This window comes from Gigantopelta aegis, chromosome 14 (assembly GCF_016097555.1).
Source record: "Gigantopelta aegis isolate Gae_Host chromosome 14, Gae_host_genome, whole genome shotgun sequence".
In the NCBI taxonomy this organism is placed as follows: domain Eukaryota; kingdom Metazoa; phylum Mollusca; class Gastropoda; order Neomphalida; family Peltospiridae; genus Gigantopelta; species Gigantopelta aegis.
Genome location: NC_054712.1, coordinates 8,883,987 through 8,903,311, shown reverse-complemented (window position 1 = coordinate 8,903,311; position 19,325 = coordinate 8,883,987). Strand labels below are relative to the sequence as shown.

At 40.6% G+C, this 19,325-nt stretch overlaps 1 protein-coding gene across 1 annotated transcript; it reads right to left on the bottom strand.

Annotated features, from left to right (window-relative positions):
- Positions 1-3,169: 3,169 nt before the first annotated feature.
- LOC121388905 lies at positions 3,170-19,122 on the bottom strand. Its single transcript, XM_041520445.1, has 5 exons — positions 18,952-19,122; positions 13,699-14,102; positions 9,169-9,281; positions 6,050-7,665; positions 3,170-4,831 (listed from the first exon to the last, which is right to left on the bottom strand). Exons 2-5 carry the CDS (start codon positions 14,083-14,085, stop codon positions 4,383-4,385), a joined length of 2,565 nt encoding a protein of 854 aa, XP_041376379.1. The 5' UTR covers positions 14,086-14,102; positions 18,952-19,122; the 3' UTR covers positions 3,170-4,382.
- Between the last annotated feature and the right edge of the window lie 203 nt (positions 19,123-19,325).

Genomic DNA, 19,325 nt, shown 5'->3' with positions numbered 1-19,325 from the left:
ATGAACTGGCTGGAACGAGAAATAGCCCAATGGGCCCACCGAAGAGGAATCGATCCCAGACCGACCGCGTATTAAGCCAATGCTTTACCACTGGGCTACGTCCCGCCCCTGACTGACATGAAGATCCTATTGGACGAGTTATTTGTGATGGTACCAGTAACGGTGAATTTCAGATGAGATGATTAATTATAAAAAAAATTGAACTGGTTGTAGAAGCAGATTATTTTATTTTAAAGCACAGATACATTGAAATATCAGTAAAGTAAGTTAGTGGATCATATTAGTGAACCATAGGCATAAGAATATCATAATATGCTTCCGGAACAAAATAAAGATGCTCAGGAACGTGCGGGGAGGGGGGAGGGGGGTATCGAATCCGGATCTGGATCCGTCATTGAGTTAAATAATTAATCCATTACTTTCATATAGATTCGGAATGAGAAAACTACATGGAAGGAAGGAAGTTAGGAAGGAAATGTTTTATTTAACGACGCACTCAACACATTTTATTTACGGTTATATGGCGTGGGACATGTGGTTAAGGACCACACAGATATTGAGAGAGGAAACCCGCTGTCGCCACTTCATGGGCTACTCTTTTCGATTAGCAGCAAGGAATCTTTTATATGCACCATCACACAGACAGGATAGCACATACCACGGCCTTTGGCGTACCAGCCGTCGTGGAAAGAGGAAGTCAATATATTGTACTTAACAACACACTCAACACATTTTTATTTACATAAAATTTGAACGTGGTAATGTTTGACGTTCATGAAAGTAGGGGTGGGACGTAGCCCAGTGGTAAAGTACTCGCCTGATGCGCGCTCGGTCTAGGATCGATCCCGTCGGTGGGCCCATTGAGCTATTTTTCATTCAAGCCGGTGCATCACGACTGGTATATCAAAGGCCGTGGCATGTGCTGTCCTGTCTGTGGGATGGTGCATATAAACGATCCTTTGTTACTAATGGAACAATGTAGCGGGTTTCCTCTCTAAGACTACATGTATTTGTCAAAATTACCAGATATTTGACATCCAATAGCCGATGATTAAAGGCGCAGGTCTTAATTTTAGCCTGTGAAAATGGACAGTTAATCTACACACCTGCAAAACATGTTTAAACCTGAAAATATCGTCTAAGAATAGACTAGAACCTGTTTCACTAACCATTACTTCTCCGAAGCCCAGTGGTAAAGTGCTCGCCTGATGCGCGGTCGGTTTGGGATCGATCCCCGTCAGTGAGCTCATTGGGCTATTTCTCGCTCCAGCCAGTGTACCACGACTGGTACACCAAAGGCCGTGGTATGTGCTATTCTGTCTATGGGATGGTGCATATAAAAGATCCCTTGCTGCTAATCGAAAAGAGTAGCCCATGAAGTGGAGACAGAGGGTTTCCTCCCTCAATATCTGTGTGTGTTCTCGGAGACGCGTGCTTGAACACATTTTGCATCTTCTCTGTCACTGAATACGGTCTGGGATCGATCTCCGTCGGTGGACCCATTGAGATATTTCTCGTTCCAGCCAGTGCTCCACAACTGGTGTAACAAAGGCCGTGGTATGTACTATCCTGTCTGGTGGATGGTGCATATAAAAGATCCCTCAGTATATGTGGTCTTTAACCATATGTCCGACGTCATATAACCGTAAATAAAATGTGATGAGTGCGTCGTTAAATAAACGATTTCCTTCCTTCATGACCTCTCAGACAAACGTGCGTTTATAGAATTATGAAAAATGCATTTTAGGTTATTAGAAAAACCTGGATCACCAGAACCACTTCAGACCAGCCTCGGTGGCGTAGTGGTTAGGCCATCGGTCTACAGGCTGGTAGGTACTGGGTTCGGATCCCAGTCGATGCATGGCATTTTTAATCCAGATACCGACTCCAAACCCTGAGTGAGTGCTCCGCAAGGCTCAGTGGGTAGGTGTAAACCACTTGCACCGACTAGTGATCCATAACTGGTTCAACAAAGGCCATGGTTTGTGCTATCCTGCCTGTGGGAAGTGCAAATAAAAGATCCCTTGCTGCCTGTCGTAAATGAGTAGCCTATGTGGCGACAGTGGGTTTCCTCTAAAAAAACAGTGTCAGAATGATCATATGTTTGACGTCCAATAGCCGATGATAAGATAACAAATCAATGTGCTCTAGTGGCGTCTTTAAATAAAACAAACTTTACTTTAGAACCACTTCAGGTGTACGAAAATGAATATTCTAAATAAAATCTAAGTAGTCCTAATTTAAATAATTAGAAATGGCTTTAATAGTGGAAAAATACATCGTAGTGTTTAAAAACTAGGGTCAGTCCCTTTAATAAATCAATGTGCTCTAGTGGTATCGTTAAACAAAACAAACTTTTAACTCTTTATGTGAACCGCTTTATACGCTATAAACGGCGTTGCGCGTGGTTCATATATGCATGTCAAACATTATTATAGTCAATGTTTATAATTCAAAGTGTCCTATTATTACATCATTATGAAATACTATTAAATAATCGAACTTTTCCTTCAGAAAATCAATACATGGAATAAGGGGAATCCCCAATCTGCGATCCGGCTTTTCCCGTCCGTTATAAATGGAAGAATTATAACATATATTAATACAAATAATTTTAACCAATTAATAACGTTTACTGATTCAACATTAACAAACAGTTATTTTATTAATCTGAAATAATGAAAACAACTAAAACGATATATTTTGTTTTCTAAAAATATCTGAAAGTAGTTCTAAACTGAGGTTAACAGAATTATGAACGTATGTTTTTTTTAAAAGTCACATGATATCATTTGGACCAATCTAAACGTTTATAACAAACATATTGGAATTATAGTTATATGGCATCGGAACATATTATGGATAAGGACCACAGTCAACTCACGAGACATGAAACAGTAAACCACTAGAGCCATTCTATGGGCCAGCTATTTCGATTAACAGCAAGACCTCTTCTATACACATGTATGCAACATCCCATAGACAGGATAATATATACTACAGCCTTTCTCATACCGAGCACTGGCTGGAACGAGAAATAGCCCAATGGGTCCCACGACGGGGATCGACCCTACATCGACAGCGCATTAGTCGAGTGTTTTACCACTGGGCTACGTCCCGTCCCTCTAGATCCAGAATGGGAAAACAACAAATAAAACATAATACAATGGAATATTCAAAGTTTATTCCCACCACACATATTTACAGGAACCATAACACAAGTAGTCATTCGAACATAGTGTTTCTGCGGGCTTAAGGCAACGTTACACGAGACGAGTGCCTCGTACGAGAATAGTCGATTGCATAGAAACCAATGATTCGGGTGAAATCATAATGTTTGTCTCATCTCAATCGACTATTCGTGTACAAGGCACTCGTATCGTGTGGCGTCGCCTTTAGTATTTATTATCTCTGGCTCGCCATCGCTCTCGGTTTCTTCCACGAAACATACAAATACATGTAGTTTGTCTCCACTCTGTTCTCTGTTTTCAGTGCCGTACATAGGCGAAAATAAATTAAGGCGACGTCATAGGCGAGTGCATCGTACACGAATAGTCGATGGACAAGACAAACATTACGACGTCATCGGTTGATGGGCGATACGTAGCCCAGTGGTGAGATCATTGAGGCTTTTTGGGGTTTTTTCCAGCCAGTGCACCACGACTGGTATATTAAAGGCCTTGGTATGTGCTGTTCTGTCTTTGGGATGGTGCATATGAAAGAACCCTTTCTACAAATGGAAAAATGTAGAGGGTTTCTTCTCTAAGACTATATATATGTCAAAATGACCAAATGTTTGACATCCAGTGGCCGATGATTAATAAATCAATGTGCTCTAGTATTTTCGTTAACTTTAACGTTTCCTATTCAGCTAAAAACAAGTTTGTTTTGTTTAACAGGACATTGATTGCTCTGCTGACTGAGCTAAAGCCCGCTAAACTGGTTAGGAAACAGAAGGCTGGAAGTGTCATATTTGAACATCTTCTTTTTCTTTTTGTCGGGAAAGCATACTCCTGAACGCTCAATTTAAGGTTCAGGCCCATCGAACCTTCAAATGTCCACCTCCCGGCCATCATCGCACTGACAGTCCCCCCTCCCCTCCATTCTCCTCCCCTCCACTAAAAAATACACATTGCGGACTCTAAAATATATGTACCTGTAATTAGAGAAAGGAATAGGGCAGTGGTACACACTTGAAAACCCAAATATACATTGATATAATATGTTAAGGACGGTTTTCGTCTTCTTGTAACTAAAATACATGTTATCACGTAAACTTTACTTCTATTACATGTCCGTAACTGTATTATGCACGACCAACAGAGAAAACAAAACAAAAAACAAACAACAACGGATAACAAAAGTATTTTGCGCATGCGCATTCAACGTTTCCCGAACCCAGTTCTAAACACTGACGAACCGAAGTTCCACGGATATCGGCTTCTGAAAGGTGACGGCCGGAACGGGTTCCACCCGGACGACCGACTGCTGCTGCTGCCACCAAAACTCGTTCTGCTGCTTGTAGAGCTGGGTCTGCTGCTACCACCAAACTTGATGCTTATGCTGCCGCTGGAGCCGGTTCTTCTACTGCTGCCTGGTCTGACTCTGCTGCCCGGTCTGAGTTCGTCGCAGGCCATTCCCGTGCACCGGTGCATCTTCTCGCTGAAAGCCCTGCCACCAGAGCAGTGACTCTCCTTGTAGCGGCCGTAGTTGCATACGGCGTAGCCGGAGCACGTACCACGACAGCGGTGCGTCTCGCCGGTGAAGCGACACATCCTGGTGGCGGAGAAACATGAGACGTCAAGGACGCATGTCTTGCTGATTCGACATTCTGAAAAGTAAAGATCAAATAAAAATCTGGAGTTGGTTAATAAGATAGAACCACCTGATCAGCGGACCCAGTGGGGTTTTTGTTCATTCCATCAAATTCCCCACAACTTGCATACTAGTATCAAAGGCCGCACGCAATATGTCCTGTCCTGTGTTTGGGAAAGTGCATATAAAAGACCCCTTCATTCTTCCATGTTCCACTACTTGCATACTAGTATCAAAGGCCGTAATATGTTCTGTCCTGTCAATGGAAAAGTGCATATAAAAGACCCCTTCATTCGTCCATGTTCCACTACTTGCATACTAGTATCAAAGGCCGTACTATGTTCTGTCATGTCAATGGAAAAGTGCATATAAAAGACCCCTTCATTCTTCCATGTTCCACTACTTGCATACTAGTATCAAAGGCCGTATTATGTTCTGTCCTGTCAATGGAAAAGGGCATATAAAAGATTCCTTCATTTATCCATGCCCCACTACTTGCATACTTGTAACAAAGGCCGTAATATGTTTTGTCTGTCAGAGAGAGAGAGAGGACATAAAATATCCATCCATCCATTTATTTATTTTAATTTTATTTTATTTAGTTTTGCTTATGTCCAATTGCGGTTCAAGCACACTCTTCTGGACACTAATCCCAACTACTTTTGGTCCGTCTCTCCAGGATGGTAGGTATAGGTTAATGGTTAACTGTTAGTGATTAGTGACAGATGTCGGTGTAATGGACTTACCACATCTACTGAGCCGTTAAAACTCGCTCTAGGTGGGGTCGGTTCTTTTACCCACAAAAATAAAGGATTTCACTAAATGCTGTGAGTGCATGGTACAGATAAGACACGAGTGAATGAGTGAGTAAATGCCGACTCTGGCTTGGTATTAAAATAGGTGCCTCAATGTTGTGCAACAACAACAACAACAACAACAACAACTACAAAACAACACACACCCCAAAATACAAAACCCCACCAGCCCCACCAACCCCAAAACCAATATGAAACAAGAAACAAAGCAACAAGAAGAAACAAACAACAATAACAACGACACAAACAAACAAACAAACACTTGCTGTTACACGAAATAGCCCAATGAGCCCACGTAGACCGTCCGCGCAGCAAGCGAGCAGTTTACCACTGGGCAAGGTCCCGCCCCTAAGTATTATTATAAAGAAAATTATTTAAAACTAGAAATGTCCCACTGGAAGAAGTTAGTAAGCGATTACCTCGATTGTTGAAAACTGGAGCTGGTCTTGGCATAATCTTAGGTTTTGCAGCAGGGGCCGCCATCTTGTCCACCCACGGCAAGTGGTCTTTGTAGTCGCAGTAGAACGTCAGGAAGAACTTGTCGTTGTTGAACGCAGGACACCGCTGTTCTCCGCCATAGTCCCAAACGTCGAGAGTAGCATCCCCGTAATTCTTACTGTACATCCGCGGATACTGCGAGTCCAGTTCTATGACTCCAGAGCACGGCTCGAACGCGCCGGTTCTCGGATTCCTGCAGGATGTGTGACAGACCCGACCACAGGAATCAGCTGCTCGAAACAGAGCCCGTGTGATGCCCCTTTGGCCAGGATCCTTGACAGCGATGTAAGCTATGGACATCGTGGTGGCCAGTCGCTGATCTATTATAGCCGATTCCTTATAGATTCCTTCATAATTCAGACCCTGAGACTGGACGAAAATCTGCCCAATGCCATCATCATGGCAGTTAGTGTATCCTTTGGGCGTTTTACCCAGCTTGCCTTCTATTATCCTCTTGGTTTTGCTGTACGCACTGGGATGATAGATATCATTGGCAGTGGAGATGTCACCATTGATTACTGGAAACGATTTGTATTTGTGCAGCCCTGGAGGTCGAGTGGTGACCACTTTGACCGGCACGTACACCCACTGGTCGATGTCGCAGATCCCGTTCAGACAGAACGTGTTCTGGCACGGCTTCACGTTGTGTCGCTCTCGTTCAATATGTGAACAGTCACTGGCTTTTGGTGGGACGTTTGGATTCGGTTGTGGATCCACCGGATTCGGATTGAATGGGTCTGGGCGAGGAGGTGGTACAACTGGATCTGGAATAACGGGATCCGGATTAGGATTAACAGGGCCCGGGCCTGGAGGTACTGGTAGTGGAGTATCCTGGAGGGTTATTGGTATGCATCGACCTTCGTCTAACCGACATCTTAGGTATGGCGAGTTGCACGATGGACGCCTGGCAGAACAGGATGGCGACGATTCGTACTCCACCGTCTCCATTAGCCGGTCGCTGTAGCCGTCGCCGCACGTAAAATTAGCGATGTCTATCACCTCATCACGTCCGTGAAACTGTATGTTATGATCCATCGGGTAATTTGTCGACGGGTCGATATTCAACTGATCTCTCAGCTTCACACGGAACAGTTCCCAGATGTAGTCGACGAATGCGTGGTGCATGAAGAAGATGGGATCAAATGGTGACGTCTCTAAAGCCTCCATATCTCCCCCAATAAACAAGTGGACTCCTCCGTGCTGTACTTCGATGTCGTAGTCTGGGTCAGAGTTGGGGGCGATGATTTCCGAGTGGTCGTTGCGGGACAGAATCATTTCTATCGACTGTCGTGAGTAAAGCTGTCCGTCAGCACCGACATTTCTTATGACTGGAGGCTGGCGGTTGTTTGGGCTGTCGGTATTCGGAGGGCGCCTCCATCCCGCGAAAGGACCAGTAGTTATTGGACCATTGCCGTTACCCATGAGTTCAGGACTGAACATGTAAGACTGGGATGGGTCTTCTAACTCGTTGTCGAGACTGCTGTCCCAGTATGGAAGACAGACGCCGGGGACTTCATCGCCAAGAGCCATTTCATACCTGAAATTAAAAAAATAAAATGTAGCATTAATCAAATTAACAGCCTGAAGAAAATAATCATTTGTACCGTACTAATTGCTTTAATCAAAGGCGTAGCAAGAATTTTATTTTGGGAAGCACCAACATTCCACTTTTAGATGTGTTATGGGACGAAGGGCAAATATAAAATGTGGTGGGGAAAAGGATGTGCGATGGCTACGCCAGTGTCCTCAATGCATTTTAGTGCAAATATTGCCTCAGGGTGGGAGTCGGTACTGGGATGCGAACTTGGTACCTACCAGCCTTATATCTAATGGCTTAACTACAACACCATCGAGGCCGGTTATTTCATGATCTACCTGTGTTGACGTTGATATTTGTGCACGTTAGTTGTCAAGGGAGAATACTCCCTAAAACTAGTAGTCACATGGTCCTCTCCTTATTGTATTTTTCACAGAATACACAGTCGTGTATCGGCGCGTCTGGTGATTCGGCGCACTTGGTATGTTGCTTTAGTATGCTTAGGAAGTTGTCTTGTTGTCAGTGTTTTTAACAAATTAAAGTTCAGTTCATCTTTCAATGGTTAATCAGGCATCAACATATTTTATTGTTACGGGTGCAATTAAAACATATTAGAATTATCAATAATTACATCATAATTTCAAAATAAATCATGCACGTGTTTTCGTAAATATAAACGCGAAGTAGGTCAGCCTTATTGATAATTAAGAATGTTAAAACCAAGCTGAAAAACCCCCCACCTTTCACACCTTTTTAAAATTATAGTAAACTGTATAATTATTTCTCGGTTATTTTTATTTAAACTGTAAAGGAAAACACAGAAAACTGTAAAGGAAAACACAGAAAAATGCAAACAAAACGAAAGTTTTAACACCTTGATTGACCGTCATTTCAGTTCACACTTGTCACATTGTTACAAAAAAATAAAAGCGAAATAAGATTCACGTCTGTGCACAATCTACCCGAGAAAAAAATCCATGTAGGCATCTTATAACCATGCATGGCAATGAACATGCATGCATCTGCAGTACTGTGTCACTCAAGAAAACGATTCCAAAACCGACCATGAGATAAGTCATGTGTGATCGTTAATTTTCATAGTAATAAAAAATAAACAAAAGTGCTAAAATAATTGTGGGACAATAGTGTAGCGTTTATGGACTACAAAGTGAGATCATGGGCGGTCTATAAATAGCGTGGTCACCGATCCACATGTACTGCGCCGAATCACCGGCCATGCAAATCGTCTTGGATACAAGGGTGTGTGTACAATTATGCACAATTTTAATGTTTATTTACTACAGACATAAAACAATTTGTAGTGTATTTCACATTATGCACTGCTTCATTGGTAAGAGACACATTTTATTAAGTATTTCACAGTGTTCACAGAGAAAATGATCTTTGAATGCTTAGGTGCGCCGATACACCGAACAGCACTGTATTCTGAAATGAAGTAATCAATGACGGTGTGCAATCTTTAAGACTATTTCTTAAGCTTACATGAGTATGTATATTCTGTGCCAGCCAAGGAAACACGGTCCGCCATGGGCTTTGAGTATCTGCATCTCCGAATGAAGCGCAGCAAGCGCATCGTACACATTTGGCTGTACTATCTGAAAAACAAATAATACTTTCTACACAACAAAAACAACGCATCGCACACATTTGGTCGTACTATCTGAAAAACAAATATTACTTTCTACACAACAAATACAACACATCGCACACATTTGGTCGTACTATCTGAAAAACAAATATTACTTTCTACACAACAAATACAACACATCGCACACATTTGATTGGAATATCTGAAAAACTAAAACTATATTTTAGAGGACATTTATTATACAATTATTTAAACGTATAGCTTGGAAGGAAAATATAATATTATGGCCGATCTCTTCTACAGTTTTGTTAGATTTGGTATTTTGTGTGCCAGTGAAAAAACCCATCACACACTGACCGTGTTGATAACAGATATGTTTGAAACCAAATAGCCGTAGTTTAAAATGTGACCAGGCGTTGCTTAATAAATATTCCTTTCCTTTTTTACTCTAGATCGAGTGTCACAAAATACTGAACCGATACTCCATAGAAATTGATTTAAAATAATATCATTGATTAAAAATAATATTGTCATTGATTAAAATAATTTTGTTACTGGTTAAAATTAACATCGTCACTGATTAAACGTAATTTTTTTACTGGTTCAAAATAATGCCATTAATTAAAACGAATATCGTTACTGATTAAAGGGACATTCCTGAGTTTGCTGCATTGTAAGATGTTTTAGACTAATCAAATATTTCTACGATTAAACTTACATATTAAATATATTTTCTTGTTATCAATATCTGTGTCTGTTATCAGTGTCTGTATATTCAGTGTGTTTCTGGTCGTCTTAATATTTGTAAGAAGCCCCGACTGGATTTTGTCTTTAAATAATTTCGTACGTACGAAATTTTTTTTTTAGGAAATATAATGAAATTTAACCTAGTACAAATATTAGAACGATCAGAAACACGTTTACTATACAGCCACTAATATTTTATGTAGAAAAATATATTTGATATGTAATTACAATCGTTAAAAAGTCTCTGTTAGTCGATAACATCTTTAAAATGGCAGCAAACTCAGGAATGTCCCTTTAAAAATAAGTTTGTTATTGATTATAAATAATATCATTGATTAAAATAATATGGTCACTTACAGGCCTCTGGAAATTGCGAGAACGATCGTTTCGTTCGCGCGTTACTCGCGTAAAATCTAAGTTTGCGTAACCTTTTTTTTGTTTTGTTCGCGCGAAATTTGGAGCATGGATATGACGGGTTACGCAAAAACAAAATGGGTTATATGGATTTATTTCTGCGTAACCCATAAATGGGTCATGCAGATTTTCAAATCTCAGAGGCCTGCACTTAATAAAAAATAATTTTGTTACTGGTTAAAAATGTCATTGATTAAAAATAATATCAATACTGATTAAAAATAATTTTGTTACTGTTTAAAAATAATGTCATTAATTAAAAATAAAATATCGTCACTGATCTAACATAATTGTGTTACTGATTAAAACCGATGTAAATTCAGTAAAAATAATGTCGTCACTGATTAAAAATAATGTCATTGATTTAAAATAATGTCATTGATTTAAATAATATCACTGATTAAAATAATTATGTTACTGATTAACAATAATGTCAATGAAGTATCTTCCATTTGCTCTCGATTCAAAGGTTCACTCTCAGTTCAAATACTGTTATTGTATACGTAAATCATAGCTGTTCTGACAATTGTGTCAGTTTTTGTCATGAAGACTTGTTTTACGTGTCGACTAAAGATCCAAGTTAATGTATGATGGTTGCAGGTCAGTGCTGCGTACCATGACCATTTCGTACCTGGTTTTGTCATGTCAGACTTTATATGAAGAGTTCATGACGTAAATGGATTTATCCTGCACGCACTATATGTATTGTCAAAATATGACGACAAGATAAATACAGTAAAACCTCTCAAAACAGGACCCTCTGTAAAACGGAATTTCCCCAAATCAGGACATTTTTTACAGTCTTTTTTAAAAAATCAGTTCAGAAATTAACCTCTCTAAACTGGACACCTCTTGAAACCGGTCGTTTTACTTGGTTCAGAGGGTGCCCGGTTTAGAGGGGTTTCATTGCATCTATAGTTTCAGTCACTGACAAAAAATATAGCTTTATGGAGACATTAGTTATGATCATCCGAGGAATCAGGAATGTTGTATTATTCAGAGTTACTCATTCTTATATTTCCTGTTGATGGTTTTGATTTTTAAAAACCGTTTGGAAGATTATTTTTATTTTAAAAATAAGAACTGAAATTGGGTTTTTTTAAGAACTATTTTCTTTAGGTGTATAAATATTGTAAGTGACAAAGCATTCAACACGTGTGGACCTAGTTGTCTAAAAAACAAAGTGAATATGTGAAATAAAACGGTTCATTTCATTAATTGTTTTGCATTAAGTAGGTTTGCAGGATACATAAATAAATGATAACTGGTTACTGTTTTTAAAATATCGGCTTTATTCTGCTCAGGTCAAACGGCGAAAATTGTAAGTAATTTGTAAGTTAATGAAGAAAAAGCTGGGGATAGTGGTGCTGGTGGTGCGTGGGGGGTAACAGGCCAAACTGACGTATTTAGTGGGAAACAGAAAACAAACACTTCCCAAACTACCCCAATCATCAAATGTACTCTTATCATTTCATCTGAAACCAATGTTTGTACTGTAGAATAATAACAAAATATTATTCAGTAACATTTATTATGCTAATGCTAGTTTCAAACTACCTACTGTCACAACGGAGTTGGCCAACTTGCCGATCCATCGACTTCTACGACTGTCCAGTTACTAGTCTGAGCACTCTTACAACTCGATTATCGTCGTATACAACTCCTACGAGCGATTAGTTTTTAATCTGAGCGCACATGCCGTTGGTCGGGAGTGGCGGAAATTACAGTTAACAATGATTAGCCTGAGACTAGCATAAGACACAGAATCATGATGTAAACAGTTCATTAAGAACGCATTCCACCAACTCACCGGGGCGGTATGTAGCGGAAATTACAGTTAACAATGGTTAGCCTGAGACTAGCACAAGACACAGAATCATGATGTAAACAGTTCATTAAGAACGCATTCCACCAACTCACCGGGGCGGTATGTAGCGGAAATTACAGTTAACAATGGTTAGCCTGAGACTAGCACAAGACACAGAATCATGATGTAAACAGTTCATTAAGAACGCATTCCACCAACTCACCGGGGCGGGATGTAGCGGAAATTACATTTAACAATGATTAGCCTGAGACTAGCACAAGACACAGAATCATGATGTAAACAGTTCATTAAGAACGCATTCCACCGACTCACCGGGGCGGGATGTAGCGGAAATTACAGTTAACAATGATTAGCCTGAGACTAGCACAAGACACAGAATCATGATGTAAACAGTTCATTAAGAACGCATTCCACCAACTCACCGGGGCGGGATGTAGCGGAAATTACAGTTAACAATGATTAGCCTGAGACTAGCACAAGACACAGAATCATGATGTAAACAGTTCATTAAGAACGCATTCCACCGACTCACCGGGGCGGGATGTAGCGGAAATTACAGTTAACAATGATTAGCCTGAGACTAGTACAAGACACAGAATCATGATGTAAACAGTTCATTAAGAACGCATTCCACCAACTCACCGGGGCGGGATGTAGCCCAGTGGCAAAGCGCTCGTTTAATGCGCGGTGGATCTGGGATTGATTCCCGTCAGTGGGCTCATTGGGTTATTTCTCGCTCCAGCCAGTGCACCACGACTGATATATCAAAGGCCGTTGTATGTGATATCCTGTCTGTGGGATGGTTCATATAAAATATTCCTTGCTACTAATGTAAAAATGTAGCGGGTTTCCTTTTTAAGACTATATATTAACACCTGAATTGATTGGGTCGAAGGATAAATTCCACTCAGTAAACTCATTCTCTGATTGGGTGTTTCCTTCGCTCGAACCAATACTCCACTATTGGTATATCATATGGTGTGTGTTATCCTGAGGGAAATTGTATATAAAAGATCCCTTGCTACTAATGGAAAAAAATGAAGCGGGTTTTCTTTGAAGACTAAGTGTCACAATTACCAAATGTTTGACATCCAATAGCCGATGATTAATAAATCAATGTGCTCTAGTGGTGTCGTTAAAAAGGACACACTTTAACTTTATCCCTTATATGAAGTTTTAGCCTCAGCGGGAGTGGGGTTCGGATGTCGTCCTAAAAAAGCCCCCCCCCCCCCACCCCCACACACACACACCTAAGAAATGAATGAATGAATGAATGAATGAATGAATGAATGAATGTTTAACGACACCCCAGCACGAAAAATACATCGGCTGTTGGGTGTCAAACTATGGTAAAGCCCACCTAAGCCTATACCCTGAAGATAAATACAATTATATCCTAAAACACCTATAGACTCTGACCATCCCACCAACTGACCGTGTTCCGTTTGAGTCCATTCACGGCTCTGTGATAATCGGTTCTCTCCTGCGTGGTGAGCATCCTGTACTCCTTCCTCACACACCTTCTCGCCTGTCTCTTCACTCTGCCGCGTCCAGCATCGTGCATTCTCTGGACGAGACCGTTAAAGTAGTTGTGCAGAGGGTGCTTCGCTCGGTGCCGAATATTTCGCATGCCAAGGGGCGCCTCGCAGTGCCAGGAGAGGAACCTGCCCACCACCCGGTCGAGGGTGACGTGTGCGAATCGTTGATAACAGGTGGCCAGTTCGGGCAGCAGGTCGGAGAACTTGACGTCCGGGGCCACGCCTGGCAGACAGAACGCCATGCAGATCATCACCAGCGACGTTAGTGAGTCTGCGTGAACCATGGTGTTGTTTCAAGGTCCTGAAAATAGAAGAATAGAAGAGTTAAGCAGGGCTTCTAGATTATGGTAGTCCCACTCCCATGGCTAGTGATATTCAGTGTTGGGTTAGTAAATAACTACTATCGCCATGCCCGATGGCTAATAAAAAAAGTTGTCAAATGCTGTATTTAAGTCTGTTTTGTAAATATGAATATCCTGCTCACCCACTCCCGAAATCTAAGGGTTTTTAAACTCCATCTCCTTCTTTAGGTGACTTATCCGATTATTTCTGTTAGTAAAATTGTATTTACTTAAAGTAGGGCTAGTGGATTTTTAATCATGGTTCGTACATTTTAAAAATCACTGATCCCATGGCTAGTGGATTTTTATAACAAATCTAGAAGCCCTGGAGTTACGGTACATTGATTTCAATAATGTTCCCGTTAACTACGTATTTGCTGACGGGTTTCTTCCTGTAGTGTGTATATTGGTGATTACTATGTGTGATTTGTTTGTAATCAAGGAACTCGAAAATGATCGATGTAAAAGTATTTGACGTCAAACATAGGATTGTTATGGTATTAGAACGAGAATCTTTGACTACAGTTTGGTAGGCAGCGATTGCGCAGAATTCATATATATATATATTGGTTTCTGACGGTAAGAGAGTGTCGATAACTGTCCAGATGTCCGTCTAGCTCTCTTACCGTCAGAGTACTCGGGTTAGAGAGCGTTGATAACTGTCCAGATGTCCGTCTAGCTCTCTTACCGTCAGAGTACACGGGTTAGAGAGCGTGAGAACTGTCCAGATGTCCGTCTAGCTTTCTTACCGTCAGAGTACTCGGGTTAGAGAGCGTGATAACTGTCCAAATGTCCGTCTAGCTTTCTTACCGTCTGAGTACTCGGGTTAGAGAGCGTGATAACTGTCCACACGTCCCTCTAGCTCTCTTACCGTCAGAGTACTCGGGTTAGCGAGCGTGATAACTGTCCAAATGTCCGTCTAGATCTCTTACCGTCAGAATAATCGAGTTAGACAGCGTGATAACTGTCCAGATGTCCGTCTAGCTCTCTTACCGTCAGAGTACTCGAGTTAGACAGCGTGATAACTGTTCAGATGTCCGTCTAGCTCTCTTACCGTCAGAGTACTCGGGTTAGAGAGCGTGATAACTGCCCAGATGTCCGTCTAGCTCTCTTACCGTCAGAGTACTCGGGTTAGACAGCGTGATAACTGTCCAGATGTCCGTCTAGCTCTCTTACCGTCAGAGTACTCGGTCTTCGCTACTTACTGCTGCGTAATTACTGCGTTGAAATATTTCTTCATCCACATTTTTATTTCAACTTTATTTTCGTGCTTATATCTAATTAAAGTTCAAGCACGCTGTCCTGGGCACACACCTCAACTATCTGGACTGTCTGTCCAGGACAGTGGTTAGTTGTTAGTGGTTAGTCAGAGAGAAGAGGGTATAGTGGTCTTACACCTACCCATTGAGTCGTTGAAATTCGCTCTGGGTGGGAGCCGGTACCTGGCTGCGAACCCTGTACCTACCAGCTTTATGTCCGATGGCTTAATCACGACACCACCGAGGTCCGCTCTACATCCACATAAATGTTTGAACACATTTTTAAATATAGCAATTTGGTGACCAACATATTCTGACATCTGGTATTCATGGCGAAAAAGAAAACCTGTTACCTCCACATAGGCTACTCCTACCGAATAGCTGCAAGACAAATTTTATATACACTTTCACATATACAGGACAGCATCTACCACGTCTTTTGATTTACCCGTCTAAAGACTGTTTGGGACGGGAAACCCAAAGGGAAAAACGAAAGCGATCGATTTTACGCCTTCGGGGCAAGAAAAACCTTAATTTTAACTGTGTCTTTACAAAAACAACAGGTGTGCTAACATTTGCATAATAAAATTAATACACCTTGAAAGTAAATTTTGTTCATGACCTTCATATCTACTGTGACGTCAGAGAGAAATGTTGGAGTTGCGTAAACAACCAGTGTGTAATAATAGTATGCGTAGAGATCAGTTTTAATTATTATTTATTAACGTTTTATTACGCCTTAGAGATTGACCAAAATATTATAACTCTTAAAATCAAGGTTAGAAAGATGTTCGGACAATACACTGTAAAAATAATAATAATAATAATAATAATAATAATAATAATAATAATAATAATAATAATAATAAATGTTTATGGCATTCACGCAGTGTGATAATTTGTCTGTCTGTCTGTCTGTCTGTCTGTGTATTTGTGTAGTTATTGTTTTGTTCAGCATATTTTGTATTAAAATGTAGGGAGACATCTTAATATGCATCTTTTGATCAATCTCTAACGCATAATAAAACTCGAGGGTTCCACACGTGTTTCCACTGACGGATGTATGAAAAATCCATTTTGCCTAAAGCTTGAGATTACAAAATATATTATTATTTCCCCCCAGGGGGTGGTGGTGTAAAACGTGTAAAAAGTCCATGGTACTCTAAAAGAAATAATTCCTGTCCTGGACGAAGGAGCCGGCCGAGGCTGGTACCTGCGCCCACGACAGGCGTGCGCTACAACAGCTTGTTCTGAATGTGCAAGTAAAACCCTATGACCTGAACTAAAAGAAACATTTGGTTGAAATACGTAGTGTTTTTTTTTTTTGTGTTTTTTTTTGTTTTGGGTTGTTGTGTTGGGGGTGGGGGTGGGTTTTTTTTTTTTTTTTTTTTTTTTTTTTCCCAACCAAACATCATCTGACTGGGTGAAAGATGTATGTGCACCTAACTTTGAATGCCCCATTCAATACAGCCGCTCTTGCCATTGCTAAACTATGTGATGTGATCGGACCAATCTGATTAAAATTAGCTCTACTGGGTCTACCAGTAGATCTAACAGCATTGCGTGGACTCCCATGTCCAGGTGACATTTCATCTATAAATAACAATTTAAATATCGACCAATTACACTTCGCCTTTTATAGCGTTATTCGGCAGCATACAAATTCTAAAAATATCGGGCGAAACGATTTATGCAATAGGCGAACTTGTTGGTCTATTTCAACATTGACAAAACAGGGGGAAAAGTGCAGTAATAAACTCTGGATTGTATACTAGTTTTTTGTTTTTTTTCATCTTGAAACGAATTTTATATAAATTTTTATATTGAAATTAGATTCCGGCATACTTCGTAATTCACAGGCCTCGGTAGCGTCGTGGTTAGGCCACCGGTCTACAGGCTGGTAGGTAATGGGTTCGGATCCCAGTCAAGGCATGGGATTTTTAATCCAGATACCGACTCCAAACCCTGAGTGAGTGCTCCGTAAGGCTCAGTGGGTAGGTGTAAACCACTTGCACCGACCAGTGATCAATAACTGGTTCAACAAAGGCCATGGTTTGTGCTATCCTGCCTGTGGGAAGCGCAAATTAAAGATCCCTTGCTACTAATCGGAAAGAGTAGCCCATGTAGTGGCGACAGCGGGTTTCCTCTCAAAATCTGTGTGGTCCTTAACCATATGTCTGACACCATATAACCGTAAATAAAATGTGTTGAGTGCGTCGTTAAATAAAACATTTCTTTCTTTCTTTACTTCGTAATTCACCCGAATCATTTCGTATATCGCATAATCCCGAATGTTTTCAAATTCTTTTCAAATTACTGGCATGATTTTGCATATAAGGTTTTGATTTTTTCGAATGAAAGGTCAACTGGACATGAGCTCCAACGGGCTGCTGTTAGATCTACATGTAATAGTGAAGCTAATTTTAATTAGACTGGTGATCGGACCAGCAAATTCCTGTAGTTTAATTTGAACTGAAGCCATTGTATCACCTACTAATTTAAATACAGCGTGCAGAGTCCTACACGAATTAGAATGATGATTAGTTAATCTAAAACTAACAGCGTAACCCCTATTTTTCTGATTTAGCGCTCACTTGATGCGCGGTCAGTTTGGGGTCGTGGTATGTGGTATGTGCTATCCTGTCTGTTGTATGGTGCCTATAAAACACCCCTTGCTACTAATGGAACAATGTAGCGGGTTTATCTCTTAAGACTATATGTCAAAATTACCAAATGTTTGACATCCAATAGCCAATGATTAATAAATCAATGTGCTCTAGTGGTGTCGTTAAGAAAACAAAGTTTAACTCTTTTAAGAGTAAGTAGTTATATCCATAGTATATATATATTGACTGAAACGTGTACTATTATCGTTTGTGATATTTGGTTTAGTGGTATACACCCTAAAATACACCTGAAGACAGTGTTTTGATGACACTTCATGACGCGTGCCACAGTTGTGGAACATATTAAGCCTATCTATGTTTTCCCTTTCCAACCAATGCTCCACGACTGGTATATCAGGCCGTGATATGTGCTGTCCTGTGAGAAAAAGAAAATATGAATGTCTTTAAGATCCCCTGCTGCTAATGCAAAAACGTTTTGTTTTTTTCTGAGACAATGTGTTATTGCCAAATGTTTGACATCTAACAGTCGATGATATAAAAATCAATGTGCTCTAGTTCTACCGGTGAACAAATCCCGCCCCCTTCAAAAAAGAAAAAAAAAAGAAAAATCAAAGTGAAAAAAATACCCCCAAAACCCCCCGTATAATAGCAAAAAAACAAAAACAAAAACAAACAAAAACTTCCACAAATACCCCACAACTTCAAACTTCTCAATTGTGTAGTGTTCAACATGCAGTACAGTAAAACACCACAGTGTTTGATATACCAGTCGTGTAGTTTTGTTCAAGAACGGGAAATCCAAACGGGTCTACGGAGGCCGATGGATCTTGCGACTCATCTCCCTTAGATTTAGAAAAATGACAGTATAGAGCCCCAAGTACATTTAATAGTATTATTCTGTTATCTACAGCAAACACACTCACCTAGGCTGCTGCGTGTGATTCAGAAAAATAATCCTAAACGTCTCCACGAGATCTTAATTATGTCTATTTATTACTCGCCAAATAAAGGCGAATTAGCCAATAGAAAATCGCCTATCAATAACCAAACTGCCAAGTCCGTAACCATTTATAAGCTTTTGACAACTGTGTACAGATCCGACGCCTTCATTTTTTTTGACAGTCACGTGACGAAAACTGTTTCGTCACGCTAGCGCCAATCCTGTCACTTCCCTTGTCAGCGCGTGTACATCTGTCACAGTTTGATAGGTAATGGATCTGGGTGCACACACGTGTCACGTGTCCTGTAACGTACAGCAGACGTCTTCACGTTTTCACCCACGCTGTTCGCAGCAGTG

Coding starts and splice junctions, on each gene's coding strand:
- LOC121388905 (XM_041520445.1), bottom strand. CDS start 14,085: ATGGTTCACGCAGACTCACTAACGTCGCTGGTGATGATCTGCATGGCG. Junction 9,282..13,698: donor ATGGACTCAAACGGAACACG/GTCAGTTGGTGG, acceptor TTTGTTTTTCAG/ATAGTACAGCCAAATGTGTA. Junction 4,832..6,049: donor TCCAGTTTTCAACAATCGAG/GTAATCGCTTAC, acceptor TTTACTTTTCAG/AATGTCGAATCAGCAAGACA.